The sequence below is a fragment of the Neoarius graeffei genome, chromosome 20, assembly GCF_027579695.1.
Source record: "Neoarius graeffei isolate fNeoGra1 chromosome 20, fNeoGra1.pri, whole genome shotgun sequence".
NCBI classification, from domain to species: Eukaryota; Metazoa; Chordata; class Actinopteri; order Siluriformes; family Ariidae; genus Neoarius; species Neoarius graeffei.
In genome coordinates, this window is record NC_083588.1 from 66,284,764 (window position 1) to 66,302,820 (window position 18,057).

The window sequence follows — 18,057 nt, forward strand, 5'->3', positions numbered from 1 at the left end:
TGCACTGTTCAGGAAGTGTTGATGTTTTGACTGAGAAGTCACTGGTGCCAGTGGAATGACAGCAGGATTTTCAGCATCATGCAGCAGAACAGTGCCCTGACCGCAAACTGGGACTGACACTGGAGACTCCCTCCTTTAACGTGAAATACAGTGCTCAGCATAAATGAGTGCACCCCCTTTGAAAAGTAACATTTTAAACAATATCTCAATGAACACAAACAATTTCCAAAATGTTGACAAGACAGTCACTAAAAGAGGTCGTTGTTGAAGAATGGAAAAAGATTGATGCTGCAAAATGTCGCCAACTTGTTCATTCCATGCCTAGAAGACTTGGTGCTGTCATTAAAAATCATGGAGGCCATACAAAGCACTAGATGTAGTAGTTTTTGTTGTGGGGTGTACTCATTTTTGCACCACCCGAATTTGAGTAAAACTGAAAAATGTGTAATCTAAGTTATATTATTAACCTTACTTTCCCATTATAAGTTAAACAGATGTCATATTAAACTTTGTCTTGTCAACATTTTGGAAATTGTTTGTGTTCAATGAGATATTGTTTAAAATGTTACTTTTCAAAGGGGGTGCACTCATTTACGCTCAGCACTGTAAATGCCTCCTTACAGAAAACTTCACCATATCAACATCTTAAAATCCGGAATCCAGCACTGCTGTGCCTAAAGTTATCTACAAAAGTATATGCACCCCTGAGCATTATATCTATATGTGCTTCTTCTCCAAACTGTGACCACGAATCTGGAACTATGAGGCCCAAACGTGTTCCAGCATGACAATGCAGCTGTGCATAAAGCACAAGAGTTCCATGAAGACGTGGTGTGTGAAGGTTGGAGTGAAGAAGAGCCCTGACTGAGCCCTGCACAGAGCCCTGACTGAACTCAACCCCACTGAGCACCTTTGGGATGAGGACAAGGACATATAATAATAATAAGTTCAATTTATATAGCGCCTTTCACAAACCCAAGGATGCTTTACACAAGAGTTACCACCAAAAAAAAAACTAGGAAGAATAATGTGAGGTCAAGAGAAAAGTTTTCAAGTTAGCTTTGAAGGAAGAGAGAGTGGAACAGTCACGAAGCGATTGTGGTAACGAGTTCCAAAGTTTAGGAGCAGCAACACTAAATGATCTGCCACCCATAGATGCCAGTTTAAAACGTGGAACAGTCAGAAGTCCACAGACAGAAGATCTGAGGGAGCGGGAGGGACAGTACAAATGAATTAGCTCACAGAGATAGGAAGGGGCGAAACCATGAAGAGCTTTATAGGTTAAAAGCAAGATTTTGTATTTGATCCGAGCGATAACTGGCAACCAGTGCAGTTGCTGTAAAACAGGAGTGATGTGAGCAGTGCGCTTGGGGAGTGTGAGGACTCTTGCTGCTGAGTTTTGGATGGACTGCAGGCGATTGAGCAATGTGGCAGGGAGACCATAAAAGAGAGAATTCCAATAGTCAAGACAAGAAAAAATAAATGCACTGACCAACATTTTAGCATCAGTTTCCAAGAGAAAAGGGCGGAGACATGCAAGCATTCTTAGTAATGAGTTTAAGATGGGGTTCAAACGTAAGGGTGGAGTCAAAGAGAACTCCAAGGTTTTTTATAACTTGGGAAGGATGAATAGACACACCATCAACATCAATAGTAAAACTGGAGAAATTCTGAACCTGTCTTTTGGTACCTACTAATAGAACCTCCGTTTTGCCAGCATTAAGTTTAAGGCAGTTCTTATGCAGCCATTGCTTAAGGTCAGTGATGCAAGTCCTTAGCAGCTGAACAGAGGCTATGGAAGGGGTGATAGTGATGTAGATTTGAATATCATCAGCATAACAATGAAAGTTAAGGCCATGGTTACGAATAATCTGGCCTATAGGAGAAACATATAATATAAAAAGAAGGGGACCAAGGACATAACCCTGAGGCACACCTTGAGCAACAGTAGCAGTGGATGATTTATGAACACCAATAGAAATAAACTGTTGCCTGTTTGCTAGATATGACTGAAACCAGGATAAAGCTAAGCCAGTAATACCAAAAGAAGATAGTCTGGAAATGAGTCTCTCATGATGTACGGTGTCAAAGGCAGCTGTGAGGTCCAAGAGAACAAGGACATTGAGATGACCAGCATCAGTTGAGAGCAGGAGGTCATTAACAACTCTTAAGAGAGCAGATTCAGTGCTGTGCAGATTGTGAAAGCCTGACTGAAAGGGTTCATAGAGATCATTACGAGCAAGGAAAGTATGAAGCTGAGAGGCTACAACTCTCTCCATTACCTTAGCTAGGAAAAGGAGATTTGAAATGGGTCTGTAATTGGACAGTGAAAGAGAATCTAGACCAGGTTTCTTTAGTATTGGTGCAACTGAAGCAATTTTGAGGGAGGTGGGAACAGTGACTAAAGCAAAACACTGATTAATCATATGAGCAATATAAGGGGAGATAGCAGATACACAGGATTTAAGAAGTACAGTGGGTGCCGGGTCCAGCAGACATGAGGAGGAGGAGGACTTAGTCATGAGTTCCGATACTTTAGAAGAATCAACAGGAGAGAAAGCAGAGAGACAGCAGTCAGCTTTATGAGAAAGAGCTACTAGCGGGACAGAAGAGTGAATTTCAGAATGAAAGTGTTGGTAAATACTGTCAATTTTATCCTTGAAAAAATCCAAAAAAGCCTGACACTGAGCAGGAGAGCTGGGAGTGGTTGAGGAAGGAGGCTGAAGAAGTTTATTTATTGTATTAAACAGAGTTTTGGGTCTATAGTTGCCACTCTTAATGATGTTAGCATAGTAGGAGGATCGAGCAGCATTAAGAGCATCCTTATACTTTGTGATGTGTTCAGAGAAGAGTGAAAGATGAATAGTGAGGCCAGTTTTCTTATAAAGGCGCTCTAGCCGCCTTCCCTTGGCCTTCATGGCCCTAAGCTCAGAGGTGAACCAAGGAGAGGCGCGATTCGCAGAGACCTGTCTAGTTTTAAGGGGAGCGAAAGTGTTAAGTGTGTTAGATATAGTATTATTGTAAATAGCAACTGTATCATCAGGAGAGGAAACCTCAGCACATTTACAAAAAGAAGAGAGGAGAGAGGCAGAGAAAGAATGCACATCAATAGAAGAAAGATTACGGAGAGAGACAGTAGAACGCAGAGGAAGTTTAGAAGAAGGCAAACTGAGACAACGCTCAATCAACTTGTGGTCAGTAAAACCTCCATCAGAACCCGATACAGATACAATTTTTGTACCAGTAGAGCAAAGCGAGTCAAGTATATGACCAGGATTATGTGTGGGAAAGTCAACATGCTGAGTTCAACCAAACCATTCAAAGACAGTCAAGAGCTCATCAGTCAGGGAGCAACTAGCGTCAACATGAATGTTAAAGTCACCCAGAAGAATGACGGCAGAACAGACAGATGAGGCTACAGTTAGCAGTTCATTTAGTTCAGACAGAAAAAGAGATGGTGGTGATTTGGGAGGTCGATAGATTAAGATCAGCAACAACGGTGTGGGAGTGGAGGATTTCAAAGCCAGATATTCACAGGATGTGACATCATGAAAAACAATCTCTTTAAGTTTCAAACCACATCAGAAAACTGCAGCGAGACCTCCACCCTTCCCTGTGAGACGGGGCTTTGATGTGTGTGTGTATCCAGATGGTGAAGATATATTTAAATGTAGGTAGTCCTCAGCCTGTTGCCATGTTTCCACCAGCAGAAGTATGTCCAGGGTCTTTTGGATAATTAGGTCATTAATGAGTGACGCTTTGTTGGTGATGGAGCGGGAGTTTAAAAGGCCAATCTTCGCAGGAAACACAGGTGACAATTCAGAGACAGCAGAACATTGCAGTTTCCCAAGTGAGCGAAGAACACCGTGATTAACTCCATGAGCGTTCTTGTTGACCTTGGCAATCCGATTGTGAGTCCATATGATGGGTATGGAAGACTCCGAAGCATAATGAGCAGTCGGAGAGCAGTGAATGTACCGAGGGCAGCGCGCGACTCCAATAGAGCGGCACAGATTAAATACCGTGGAATCCAAGCGGTGCCGCGCAATAAGGCTTTTTAATTCCTCCGGCGAGTAGGTGTAAAACATGGGTAAAAGCCCGGGCCACAAAACCAACACCCAGACCCACAGTCACGATCCAAAAACAGATGGACAGACGCAGTCCAATGTAAGGTGCAAAGCCACCTAGCCTAACACCGCTCATAAACGTAGCCAAAACACCAGCGGTTCCACCCAGAGTACAGTGCAGGAAAGCAATTTGACTAACCAGCACATAAAACAGACAGCAGCATAGTGAAAGGTGGAAACTCACTCACCACTGCTGAAGTCAAGTGGGTGGAAAGAAAGCGGGGCTCACAGGCGGGTTAGCTACAGGTGATTGCAAAAAGCCGGTGTCAAAACCAAGCAAGAAGAGTCCGAAATTAACCAAAAAGAAAAAAAATGGATAATACGTTGCCAAAAAATCAGAAGCACAGTTAAAGAAAACAAAAAAAAGAAAGAAAACGCCGGGGAAAAGAGGCAGCAAACTCGCGCACTACGTACTCTCAACCGGAAACACAACATAGAAAATGGACATAGGGGTGTGATGGTCAGAGGGGCACATACTTTATTGCCATATTTACATAAGCGTGTATAATATACTACATTTGTGTGTGTGTGTGTGTGTGTGTGTGTGTGTGTGTGTGTGTGTGTGTAGAGAAAATCTAAAGATACAGAGGCGCCTTTCTAGAATAAACCGAGAGATTGATTTCTCTGGAACATTCCAGGAACATTCCACTCATTGTTCCAACTCCGCAGCAGGGTTTCTAGAGCACGAGGGGTTTTATTGCTTTAAAGCACCAGATTCAACACATGAACTTTCTCTTAATTTTAACTTTGAATTGAATCTGAATGCTTTTATTCTTTACAAATAACACTGACTGAACAGCTCTCCATCTTCAGCTTGGTGAATAAACACCAGCAGGAAAACATCATGGCTGAGTCGCAAACACACAGCCTGAAGCACATCATTCAAACATCATCCTAAAAATCATGTCGCTGAATGAAACTCATTCGTTTAAGGGGTTCTTAGGGTTCTGAGGCATCATTAAAAACATGGTCTGTGTGTGTGTGTGTGTGTGTGTGTGTGTGTGTGTGTGTGTGTGTGTGTGTGTGTGTGTGTGTGAAGTTTATTTGTAAAGCACTTTTAACAATAGGCATTGTCGCAAAGCAGCTTTACAGAATTTGAATGATTTTAAACATGAGCTAATTTTATCCCTAATCGATCCCCAGTGATGAAGCCTGTGGCGAGGGTGGCAAGGAAAAACTCCCTCAGACAACATGAGGAAGAAACCTCGAGAGGAACCAGACTCAAAAGGGAACCCACCCTCATTTGGGCAACAACAGACAGCCTGACTATAACATTAACAGTTTTAACATAAAGTCAGCTTCATTGATGTTATAAACTCTTCATTGATGTTATAAACCCCCCACCGACAGAAACCCGAGCGCAAAACCATTCACGTGTGTGTGTTGTAAACATCTGTTGCTCTCGTGAGCCACGTGTTCGAGACACATACCAGTAATAGGCCTCACGTTTCCATGGAGAATTAAATGAAGGGGGGGAGAGGGGGGAAGAGAGAAAGAGAGAGAGATGGAAAGCAGGAGGTTTAAATTTTTTTTTTTCCTTTGGAGGAGAATTTGATGAAATGTTTCTGCTTGGTTTGAAGATAAGCATCTGTGTTTCTGTTCCCGTTCCCGTGTCTGGATCTCATGTATTCATGTATTCCATCAACACATAAAGTGTACAACCAGGGGAGAAAAAACACTGGACAAGTTGTACACAAACATCAGATGGGCCTACAGGGCTAAACCCCTAGCACATCTTGGCCAGTCTGATCACATGTCCCTGCTTCTGATCCCTGCATACACCTCCCTCCGGAAACAAGCTCCCATTATGGCCCGGACTGTTAGCACATGGCCTGAGGATGCCTCCCTCCAGCTACAGAACTGCTTCCAAAGAACCAACTGGGAGATTTTTGCTCACCAGGACCTGGAGAACCACACTACAGCAGTCCTGGATTACATCAGGTTCTGCACAGACAATGTCACCAGGGACAAACATATAAGGATTTATCCCAACAGGAAGCCCTGGATGACAAAGGAGGTCCGAAGCCTGTTGAAAGCCAGGAACACTGCTTTCAGGTTGGGGGATAACACTCTACAGTGCAGCTAGAGCCAATCTGAAAAGAGGCATCCGTGAGGCCAAGGCAACATACAGAAGGAGGATAGAGGACCAGCTCAGGAGCAACAACACCAGGCAGGTGTGGCAGGGTGTCCAGCACATCACCAGTTACAGATCCAGCAACCCCCCGCCCACGGAGGGAGACTCTTCTCTGGTAGAGGAGCTGAATATCTTCTTTGCCCACTTTGAGGTGACATCAACAGCAGTTCCATCACAGCTGCCTGTCCACAGCAGCCTCACACTCACAGTAGAGGAGTGTGAGGTGAGGCGGGTGATGAGGAAGGTGAACCCAAGGAAGGCTGCGAAAGCTGCCGACGGTGTGACGGGACGGGTGCTGAAAGACTGTGCGGATCAACTGGCTGGAGTCTTCATAAGGATTTTTGACCAGTCCCTGTCTCAGGCCATTGTCCCATCCTGCCTTAAGTCCTCAACCATTGTACTGCTGCCAAAAAAACTAACATCAAGACCCTGAATGACGTGCTTTGAGAAACTGGTGCGGAGTCATATCCTTGCCTGCCTGCCTGCTGAGCTGGACTCTCTTCAATTTGCTTATAAAGCAAAGAGATCCATGGAGGATACTGTATTCACAGCGCTTCACGCTGCACTGACCCACTTGGAGCAGCAGGGGAGCTCTTTGTGGACTTCAGCTTGGCGTTTAACACCATCCTTCCACAACGACTGGTGTCCAAGCTGGCGGACCTTGGGGTTCCACCACTCACCTGCAACTGGATATTCGACTCTCTGTCAGGCCGCTCACAGAGGGTCAGGCTGGGTTCCCACACCTCCACTGCTCTCAGCCTGAACACCGGCTTGCCACAGGGTTGTGTACTTAGCCCACTCCTTTACACCCTCTACACGTATGACTGTGTCTCCACCCACATTAACAACAAGATTGTAAAGTTCGCAGATGACATGACTGTGGTCGGACTCATCTCGGGCGAGGAGGGTGAGCTAGAATACAGGGACGAGGTGGAGCGGCTGTCAGAGTGGTGCAAAGTCAACAATCTGCTCCTCAACACCACCAAAATAGAGGAGCTGGTTATTGACTTTAGGAAAAACAAAGCTGACATCCAGCCACTCATCATCAACAGGGCCTGTGTGCAGAGGGTCCCGGTGTTCAGGTTTCTCAACATTGAACTGGAGAACGACCTAACCTGGAGTGCCAACACCAAGGAGCTGCTGAAGAAGGTGCAGCAGAGACTGTACTTTCTGAGAATCCTCAGAAAGAACTGTCTCCCCCAAAATCTGCTCCGGGCCTTCTATCACTGCTCCATAGAGAGTGTGCTCACGTACGGACTGTGCTTATGGTACGGCAGCTGCACATCCTCAGAGAAGAAGGCGCTCCACAGGGTCGTTAGGGCAGCAGAGAAAACAATAGGCTGCCCCCTCCCCACCCTGGAACAGATTTACACCTCCAGATGCCGCAGGAAAGCAATGGACATTTCAAAAGACTCTTCACACCCCGGTCATTGTCTCTTCCAGCTTTTGCCATCAGGCAAGAGATACAGAGCAATGAAAAGCAGGACAAACTGCCTAAAAACAGTTTTTATCCCAAAGCAATCATGGCTTTAAACTCAAATGTGCAATAGAACTATTCTTGGCCAATGTGCAATTTGTGCAATCTGTGTACATACAGAGCCAAAACAATTCTGTTCGTACTATTTTAAGTGCAATCCATGTACATGTAGAACCATACAATAGATTTCTGTTTATATTCTATTTATACCATTTTACCAGTGCAACTCTGTATACTTTACTATTTATTTTTATACTTTATTTGTTCTCCCTTTTTTATTTCCCTTCTTTTTTTCTTTCTATAACTCATAATAAGTCAACAGCACCTTCAATTTTGCTGTACCTTTGGAAAAGTGACAATGACAAAGACTTATCTTATATTATCTTATATTATCTTATCTTGACTGTGCCCTTGACTGTTTGGTTATTTGAACCAATTTATGTGTGTGTGTGTGTGTGTGTGTGTGTGTGTGTGTGTGTGTGTGTGTGTGTGTGTGTGTTTAGTCTACGTCTAGTTCCTATCTAGAGTGTTTATACTGTTTATATTGTTTGTTTTTTTCAATTATTCTATTTTTATTTATTGCATTGCCTGTTTGCACCGTGGGTCAGAGAGGACTGATATTTCATCTGTGCTGTATGTTGAGCATGTATAGCGTATTTGACAATAAAGTTGACTTGACTTGATCTTATCTTATCTTATCTTATCTTATCTTATCTTATCTTATCTTATCTTATCTTATCTTATCTTATCAACCAGGATTTAAAAGCATTTTAATTCCATCATGGAGTCAGAACTCAGTGTCTGTTTTTCATCCGCCTCATTATCTCTCCGCAGTGTTTCCTTCGGGATGTGAGGGAACCCCTCCTTCTCTCCTGGAGGCAGAAAAGCATTGTTCTTCATCTCGGCTGCATGTCCAGCTCCTGCTAAACACCGTTACACCACTCCGCTGAGTTCTGGGCTCTAATTGGTCAGAAGGTGGTAATTAATTCTCTCTTACAGCAGCTCTGACTGGAGCGCAGCTGCTAATGACAGCTTTATTTATAATTAACACCCTCGTTCTAATACGTCACTGTTTCTATAGTAACAAAGCTGTAGCCACCATCGAGACCCTGACTGTGAGCGAGTTCTCCCAGAATACAGTCAGTCGGCCGGGACATGCTGTCCAGCATCCAACATCTGCTTCATGATCTCTGCAGGTATGAGGCTGAACATCACACTCGCTAATGATGGAAGTAATTTAACAGTGAGCAAACCAAACGCTGACGCCATCACACAATCGCTCGAGGGCTTCAACAGGATTCTGACTCCAGTTTCATGTTTTTAGTTATAGTGACTTTTATTTCATGCCAAAACTTGATACAAATCACTACAATTATCCTGAATTAGCTTCTCAGGGAAAAGAGGGAACAGTGAACACTGTGAGAAGAGATCAAGGAACAATCTGAAAACATTTAACAGAAAAAAGAGCAGTAAAGAAGAGTGGGCTGGTAGCTAGCTGGCAAAGAATGGTGTGTGCTAGTCACTTAACATGATGCTAGCACGTGTCCAGCACATGAAACAAGCAGAACCACGTCTGGGAGATGTCCTTCTGTCTGTCTGTCAGTCTGACATTCACAGACATGTGATTAATAAGAAAAGGGTTTCAGGGGATTTGTGGGTTTTTTATTGTTTTCTGTAAGATGTTGTTGATGTAACACTTTCAGACGGGCTAACACAACTTCAGGGTTATGGAATGTTACAGGTAGAACACACCCACCTGATGAAGGCATCTCCCTTGACGTTGGGTCCTACCACCTCCATGCTGCTGGTGTAGACCAGGTGCTGGACCCCGAGCTCCTGACACGCCTTAATCACGTTCTCTGTTCCTGTAGACAAGTCAAGAAAGAAAAGCACCGTCATCTCACAGTCACATTCCTGAGCTTTCACTCAAACAAGTCCTCCAATGTCCTTCTCATTTTGTGATCAACAAATACAGCACCAGTCAAAAGTTTGTACACCCCTACTCTATGCTCTACTTATTCATGTGTTTCTGTATTGTGACTGTTTTCTACAAAACTGAGTACATCAAAACTATGAAATAACATCTGGATCATGTCAGGAATTATGTTGTAAACAAAAAAAAAGTGTTAAACAAAAATCTGTTTGATATTTTAGATTCTTCAGTGTATCCAGTGTTTCCCTTGATGACGCTTTACACACTACTGTCATTCTCTTAACCAGCTTCATGAGGGAGTCATCTGGAACGCTCTTCAATTAACAGCTGTGTCTCGTCAGAAGGTCATTAGTGGATGAGTTTCTTACCTTCTTAATGTGCTTGAGCTCAAACAGTAAATAATAAATATACAAATAATAAAATAGCCCTATTCCATCCACAACTGTAGTAATCCATATTATGTCAAGAACCAAACAACTAAAGAGAAACGACATCCATCATTACTTTAATATAGGAAGTGACTTTTAATTAATAAAAATAAAGAATGAGAAGGCGTGTCCACATTTGTGATTGGTACTGTATAAGATCATTAATCCCATTATTAAACACTAATTATGTGAAAGGTGTAAAATTATGACATTATTAGAAAGTTAAAGTTTCTTAAATATCTCTATAGAATACTGTACTATAGAACTGAATTGAATTATAATATTAAACTGATTTCTAGTCATTTTTCAACTTTAAAACCTGAAACCTTTTTAATTCAGGAGTTCATTTTGCTCATTGGAAGCATTTTCGAGGCTGACATGAGAGATAAATATTGAGAAATGAACTTAATGCAATGAAAATAAGATGATTGCAATTCCTGTCAGAATGAGATGCGTTTGGCTTCGTTTATGTCCTGGATATTTTTACTATTTTTTTTGTAGAGTTAATATAAAAATATAAACATGGCAAACTTGTTGGAAAGTCTGTTTTTAAAACAAACCAGACCATGACCATACGTGGAGGTGTTCCAGGCATGTCCCCCCGGGAGGAGGCCCCGGGGAAGACCCAGGACACGCTGGAGGGACTATGTCTCTCGGCTGGCCTGGGAACGCCTCGGTGTTCTTCCCAAGGAGATGGCCGAGGTGTCTGGGGAAAGGGAAGTTTGGGCTTCCCTGCTTAGACTGCTGCCTCCGCGACCCGGTCCCGGATAAAGCGGAAGAAGACGAGACGAGACAGACCATGACCCCTGTGAGTGAATCCAGTTCCAGGAAATAAAATAAATAAAATGTCAGTAATTTCTGAGATTAATTCGAGGTTCTTGGATTCTTCAACACATTTTGTGATCATCAGCACTTCTACAGCACATTCATGTTTTTTTTTTATTCAGTTTGGTGGAGGTTCTGGAGTCAATCCAGGACATTTATTTGAACTTTCATCTTCTTGTGCTTCAGAAAATTCTTGCACATCTCTGAGGTGCGTCTCAGGCCTTTATCTTGTTGAAAGAATGTCCAACTCGTCCAAGTGAAACAGTGCTGATGGGACGGTGCACAGTGCTGCAGGGAGATCAGATGTTCCGAGAATGTTGGAGGACATGGTCATGGACCTAGCCAAGATCTTCTGCAGCATCATCAGTAAAACCTGAGCACTCCACCATGCCATGTTTTCCAACTCAAAACAGGAAATGGAGAAGAAAGATTGATTGTTTTTAAGACCTGAGACTTTTGTCTTTCTTGTAAGAGTCTCTCGCTCACACTGGGTGGAACCCAGCCAGAACTCTAGGCTTGCCGTTCCTGGATCCGACCTCCTCCAGCCTGTGAGCCGGAAATGCATTCATTTTATTTTTTATTATTATAATAGCAAAATAAAATTTTCTATAAATAATAAGATAAAAAGAAACAAGAATTTAAAAAAAAACAGGTGTATGATAGATTGTGAAGTAAATTTTCTCTTGAATAGAGACGCAGACAGACACAACCCTGGAGGAGGGAAGAAGTTTTATTGAAGCTTCAGGTTCATCCCCAGGTGTGATCCTCTGTAAGAGTGAGTTCACGGCTCACACTCGCACACTGATCGCCTCCAGACATCTCACAACAAAAGCTTTACAATGAGGTTCCTCAGAACAACGTCGTAATGAAGATAAGGACATTACTGTGGGCCTTTCAGGCCTCAAACACACACGTACACACCTTTTACAGTATGTCCCATCCTGTCTTGTGTCTGGTCTGTATTACAGGTTTTACTTCTAATCTGCCACAAGCTCGTAAATAACTGGCTGTGATTTTTTCGCAGAACCTCTCTCCATCTGGTCTGAGAGAAACATCTTTACTATTAATCAGTGTGTGATGAGGCAGAATTACTGTTCCCAGCCTGAAGTTGATTATTTTCCTCTAACAGCACATCCTTGAGTGGTTTATTCCTCTGACACCACAGCAACTTACCAACTATTACAACTGTTATACCGTTACAAAGCGCTGACACTGCAGAAATATTACAGAAACATCTGGTGTGTTCCTCAGCCACGTGTTCGAGATGTTTAATACACTTCACAGAGAGAGAGAGAGAGAGAGAGAGAGAGAGAGAGAGAGGATATTACTGTGGGTCTTTGAAGTCTCAAACTCTCTCTCTCTCTCTCTCTGTATGGTTTTCTGTAGTCCATCTGTTCTGAGATGTCCTGTATTCCCCTCTTGGTGAACTCTCAGTCAGGTGAAGGCTCTCTGTCTATCACTGATGCTCTTTATCTCGTCTTTATCTCTCTGCTCGGTGTTGTGTTTGTCTGTCTGAAGCGAGCGCTCTCTGTAACCCGGCTTTGTTTGAGTCATGTAAACACTGCGATCCCACTGGAGTGCAGAGCCAAACAAGGTGAGACCATCAGTGAGAGAGATCTGAGCCTTCAGGAGACGAGCTGAACGTACGTGTGTGTGTGTGTGTGTGTGTGTGTGTCTGCTGCAATGCAGCTTTTTATATGAGAGACATTAAACTGGGCCTGGGACAAAAAAAAAACCAACAAAAATAAGAACCTGGATACAATCCAGAGAAAATGATGCTGTTAAGTTATTTATTTATGTAAAACAAATACACTTTAGGGCGGCACGGTGGTGTAGTGGTTAGCGCTGTCACCTCACAGCAAGAAGGTCCGGGTTTGAACCCTGTGGCCGGCGAGGGTCTTTCTGTGCGGAGTTTGCATGTTCTCCCCGTGTCCGCATGGGTTTCCTCCGGGTGCTCCGGTTTCCCCCACAGTCCAAAGACATGCAGGTTAGGTTAACTGGTGACTCTAAATTGAGCGTAGGTGTGAATGTGAGTGTGAATGGTTGTCTGTGTCTATGTGTCAGCCCTGTGATGACCTGGCGACTTGTCCAGGGTGTACCCCGCCTTTCGCCCGTAGTCAGCTGGGATAGGATCCAGCTCGCCTGCGACCCTGTAGAAGGATAAAGTGGCTACAGATAATGAGATGAGATGCTTCATTGCAGTTTCTCAGGAACAAAAGAGGACAAGATGTGGGTTTTTATTTCTTATTCATTTCAAGACAGAGAACAGAGAGAGGCTGGTGAGGGAACAACTGTTTATCACTGCTGTAACATCAGTGAGGACACAAGCTCACACACACACACACACACACACACACACACACACACACACACACACACTCTTTCTCTCTGTCTCTCAATCTCTCTCTCACACACACACACCCCTTTTACAAGAAATTAAATGTAACTATAAACAGATAAATTGTATGATAATGTTTTTAATAAATATAAAATCTGTAATTGTTGTGGTATAAGAGAAATAACCACCACCACCACCCCACACACAGATTATTATCTCATCTCATCTCATTATCTCTAGCCGCTTTATCCTGTTCTACAGGGTCGCAGGCAAGCTGGATCCTATCCCAGCTGACTACGGGCGAAAGGCGGGGTTCACCCTGGACAAGTCGCCAGGTCATCACAGGGCTGACACATAGACACAGACAACCATTCACACTCACATTCACACCTACGCTCAATTTAGAGTCACCAGTTAACCTAACCTGCATGTCTTTGGACTGTGGGGGAAACCGGAGCACCCGGAGGAAACCCACGCGGACACGGGGAGAACATGCAAACTCCGCACAGAAAGGCCCTCGCCGGCCCCGGGGCTCGAACCCAGGACCTTCTTGCTGTGAGGCGACAGCGCTAACCACTACACCACCGTGCCGCCCCACAGATTATTATATATAATGAAAGTAGGAAGATTGTGAAATTCATTAAACTTGAAGGTAATCACTTATTCTGTAATTTTACACAGTGAACAATGGAAGGAATAAACGGTTTAATCAACAGAAAAATACAAGAGAGAGACAGAGAGAGAGGGGAGAGAGAGACAGGGAGAGAGAGAGAGACAGAGAGAGAGACAGAGAGAGAGGGGAGAGAGAGACAGGGAGAGAGAGAGAGACAGGGAGAGAGAGGGGAGAGAGAGAGACAGGGAGAGAGAGACAGAGGGAGACAGGGAGGGAGAGAGACAGAGGAGACAGAGAGAGAGGGAGAGACAGAGAGGGCGGGAGAGGGAGGGAGTGTCTCATCGTCTGGTTCCTGACAGTGATCTCAGACTGTAAACAGAAAATATGTAAAGTGTTCCATGTAACTCGCCCCCATTAGTCCCAGGTGAACAGAGTCATGTGCAAACTGCAGTCTTTCATCACAGAGGGAACGGCGATGACATACAGGTTCCACATCACATCCACACACAGAGATGGAAGACCAAATAAAGAGATAATATCTCACAAAAGATAAAATTACATCTAAAAACAAACGTGATGTAAAGCGGTCTTTATCTCTCCATTGTGCTGCTCAATTCTCCATCAGTCAGTTGGAACAAAAACAAGATATTTCTACCTGAAGCTATAAAAATCCTTTTCAAACTGTTATTTATAGCTGGATCAGGGAACCGAGGAGCCGACTGTCGACGCTAAGCCCCACACAGACACAAGGCAGAAACAACTCGACACAGCCTGGTTTTAAAGAAGACCTCCCGTCCACTTTCTCAGTATTTCATATCATTCCCTCAGACGCTTTTATAAAAAGTTTGTGACTTTTTTTTAACTGAAAAAGCATCTTGGATCTTTTTCTCACATTGCTGTAGCAGGATATGAAAACCTTCAGGAGAAAACAGGCTGATTTTGTGTCTGTGCCTTTAAATATTGAATATGTAAATAGTCAAGTTTATTTTTATAGCGCTCTTAACAATAGACATTGTTAAGATTGTCAGACATTGTTTGTTGCAAAGCAGCTTTACAGAATTTTAATGACTTTAAACATGAGCTAATTTTATCCCTAATCTAGGGAAATAGCTTCACTCTGATTGGCTAAGCTCTGTCAGCCACACCCACAGAATAGTCCTGCTACAGTCTTCATGTTATCGTTGCTGTTTTTATGATGGCATCCAGATTTTAGCATCCGGTATTTCCACAGCCTGTGTGTTACATCACATGCCAAACACTGAGTAAGCTAGCATGCTAAGCTAACCACAACCAGCAACATCTAGCTGCCTGAAGTGCTGAAAAACAGCATAACGTTAGTGTTTACTCCAACACTGTGGACAATTCAGATAAAGCAGCAGAAAAAAACTGTGTACGTCAAACTATGTGTTATATCAATTTAGTATCACGGAAAGAATGTTAGCGTTAGCTGACCAGCTCATGCTACCTGATGGCTTTGACTGTTCATGCAGGTGAATGATGGTTCCATCCGAAAGGAGGAAGCTGTTACAATCTCCAGTACAGCATTTAACATTTAATTTAAAAATTTTAAACGATTTAATTACAGTTTGCAGACTGGCGCTCGACTCCAACAGAATCAGCACGGAACCATCTGCTCAATTCAGATTGCTGTGGGAAGTTATATGTTAATGAGGGGGTGGTACCATTTTAAAAATATCAGTCCACTTTGAAAAGTCCAGAACGTCCCCAAGGCACATCGACAGAGGTTATTTCAAAAACAAGAAAAGGAACACAGTTTTCCACAGGAACGCCTCTTAATGTTGAAGTGATTTAACAAGAAACATGTTCCTATTCATTCTGAATCAATGATCTGGATTGAGTTCCTGAAAATGATTCACGTTATGTCATTTGAAGTATTGTTTCGCACGCGCGCACACACACACACACACACACACACACACACACGTCATACTATCTTTGTAAAGACCTTCCATTGATATAATAATTAACACAGCTAATTAACAAATCTAATTAATGCTCCATTTGAACCTAACCCTAACCTTCACCTCCGGAAACCTTTCAGCTCTTTTAGGTCCGAACACTCGCATGTTCCTGCCCTTGTGGAGGTGTGTTATCCTCACTAAAACCTGTGTCACCGCTGCCAAATCCTTCAGCATATCATTATTCTCCTGATTTTCTCTGGAAGTTCCTGTTGCACCATATTTCCTGCAAGATACGTTACTCATCGCAGCCCAAAAAAGGTCAAGTACAGTCAAGTGTCGCTCCACATTCTCCTGAAACCTGTTTACGCAGGTGCCACTGCCATCCTGAGTGATGCTGCAGGAAGGGAGAGGTGTCAGGGCTGCAGAGGAAGTGCGTGGGTTGTGTTATTTACAGGCAGGAAAGCCCAATAACACATGGAGGCTTTTGTCACTGTCATAAAATTTGGCCTTGAATGAAATTTGTGGGTAAATATTTTGGCACTCTGTCATCAGATGTAAAGTGGCCACATGCTTCACACTGCTGCCCCAATGACCCGCTGTAGCTGTGATAATATCCTCAAAACAGAGACAGACGTTTCTTCACTACTCTTATTCCCAATCCCAGTAGCATTCACAACTCATTCACAACTCTGCTGAAATATTAATTACCTCTTTTGAGTAATAAATAATTTAAAATATGCTGCTATGGTACAGTGTGTTGATTTGCTCATCTTTCTAGATGTTGTGTAACAATGGTGCGAGTTATTATTGCACCTAGTGGTCAAACATGGAAACTGCAACAAGCACAAATAACCGAAGGCCCACTGGAGCAGGACTCACACTGCCCCATGCTCAGGGGAGAGGGGAGGAGTTACAGAGAGGACAGATCATATCAGGGTTGCCAGAACAGGCTGGTTTAGGAATTCTCCCTAACCACCAAGATCTTGTTTTACAGCAAGTTATCAGAATGTAATCTGGAGCGTGTCACCACAAAACGAGTCCAGTGTCACAAAAGTTCATTCTGAGAGATACAGCGATTTGAACAAGAGTGCATCAAAAATGGCCCACGTATTGTTTTTCTAATTTTGCTACAAATACAAATTTTATGCTTTAAACTATACCGTAATATATCTTTCAACAAAATATAAAACTAATATTAAAACAACTGATAAATATGATTAATATGACAACTGTCTGGTTGCTATGCATATACATTAATTCCAGTTTATTTTAAAAAGATAATAAACTGTAGATTTAGAATATCTAATGAATAAAAGAAAATTAATGTTTAAAGTTACTTTGTGGGGACACGCCCTGTTTAATAAATTTCCACAAATAAAGGCAAAGTGTGAGTGCAGAGCATGTGACCTACAGAACCTTTTCTACTGTAAAGATTCGAGAAGGCGATGATGGAGTTTATAACATCTATACATCAGACGTTCATCTGAAATATGGCCAAGGAAAGGCTGAGATGATGGTGATGATTGAGGAAGCTATGGCCTAATGGTTAGACAAGCAGCTTTGGGACCAAAAGGTTGCTGGTTTGATTCCTTACACCAGCAGGAATGGCTGAAGTGACCTTGAGCAAGGCACAGAACCCCAACTGCTCCCCAGGCTGCTCTGGGTGTGATGTACATCACTCTGGATAATGGCATTTAGCAGATGCTGTTAATGTGATGATGATGAAGAAACGTGACCTTTTCCAATTCCTGGTTGGTTTTGGTTTCAGGGTTTCAAGTTCAGGTCTTTTGTGATGGATCAGAGGTGGGATTATTGCTGAAATCTGGCAACCCTGATTCATAACACTCTCTCAAAAACAGCTGAACAGAAGTCCATCTAAAACCACAAAAACCAATCGAGCTGCTGGACTGTACACAGGACGACTGTAGGTCATTGAATTTCAGCTGTCTGTTATAACTGTCTATGACGCTCTTAAAATGCACAAGATATTTATCCTACAGAATACATCAGGTGTGAACTCCTCTCTGTTTTATACGAGTCTTTGCACAGGTTCCATTGTGAGTCAAGATTTCTCATCACTGTCACTTCTGGCTTGTACATTAGGGATGGAAAAGTGCTAAAAGTGAAAAAAAAAACCTAAAGAAGGGCTCGTATGCTTGTCTTGGCCACTCCATGCTGCTAGGGGGCGCTGAGTGATTCTGAGGTGATATGAAATGGAGAACAAATAAATAAAACAGTATCGGTGACGTGATGTAGTTTT

At 43.0% G+C, this 18,057-nt stretch overlaps 1 protein-coding gene across 4 annotated transcripts in view; it reads right to left on the reverse strand.

The window, feature by feature from the left end:
• Window positions 1–18,057, reverse strand: part of hsd3b7 (hydroxy-delta-5-steroid dehydrogenase, 3 beta- and steroid delta-isomerase) — an 84,929-nt gene that overhangs the window by 19,094 nt on the left and 47,778 nt on the right. For all 4 annotated transcript variants that reach the window (XM_060902300.1, XM_060902297.1, XM_060902298.1 and 1 more), the window contains one exon: window positions 9,495–9,603. In XM_060902300.1, the coding sequence (XP_060758283.1) occupies window positions 9,495–9,603 (109 nt within the window). The remainder of the gene's footprint in view (window positions 1–9,494; window positions 9,604–18,057) is intronic.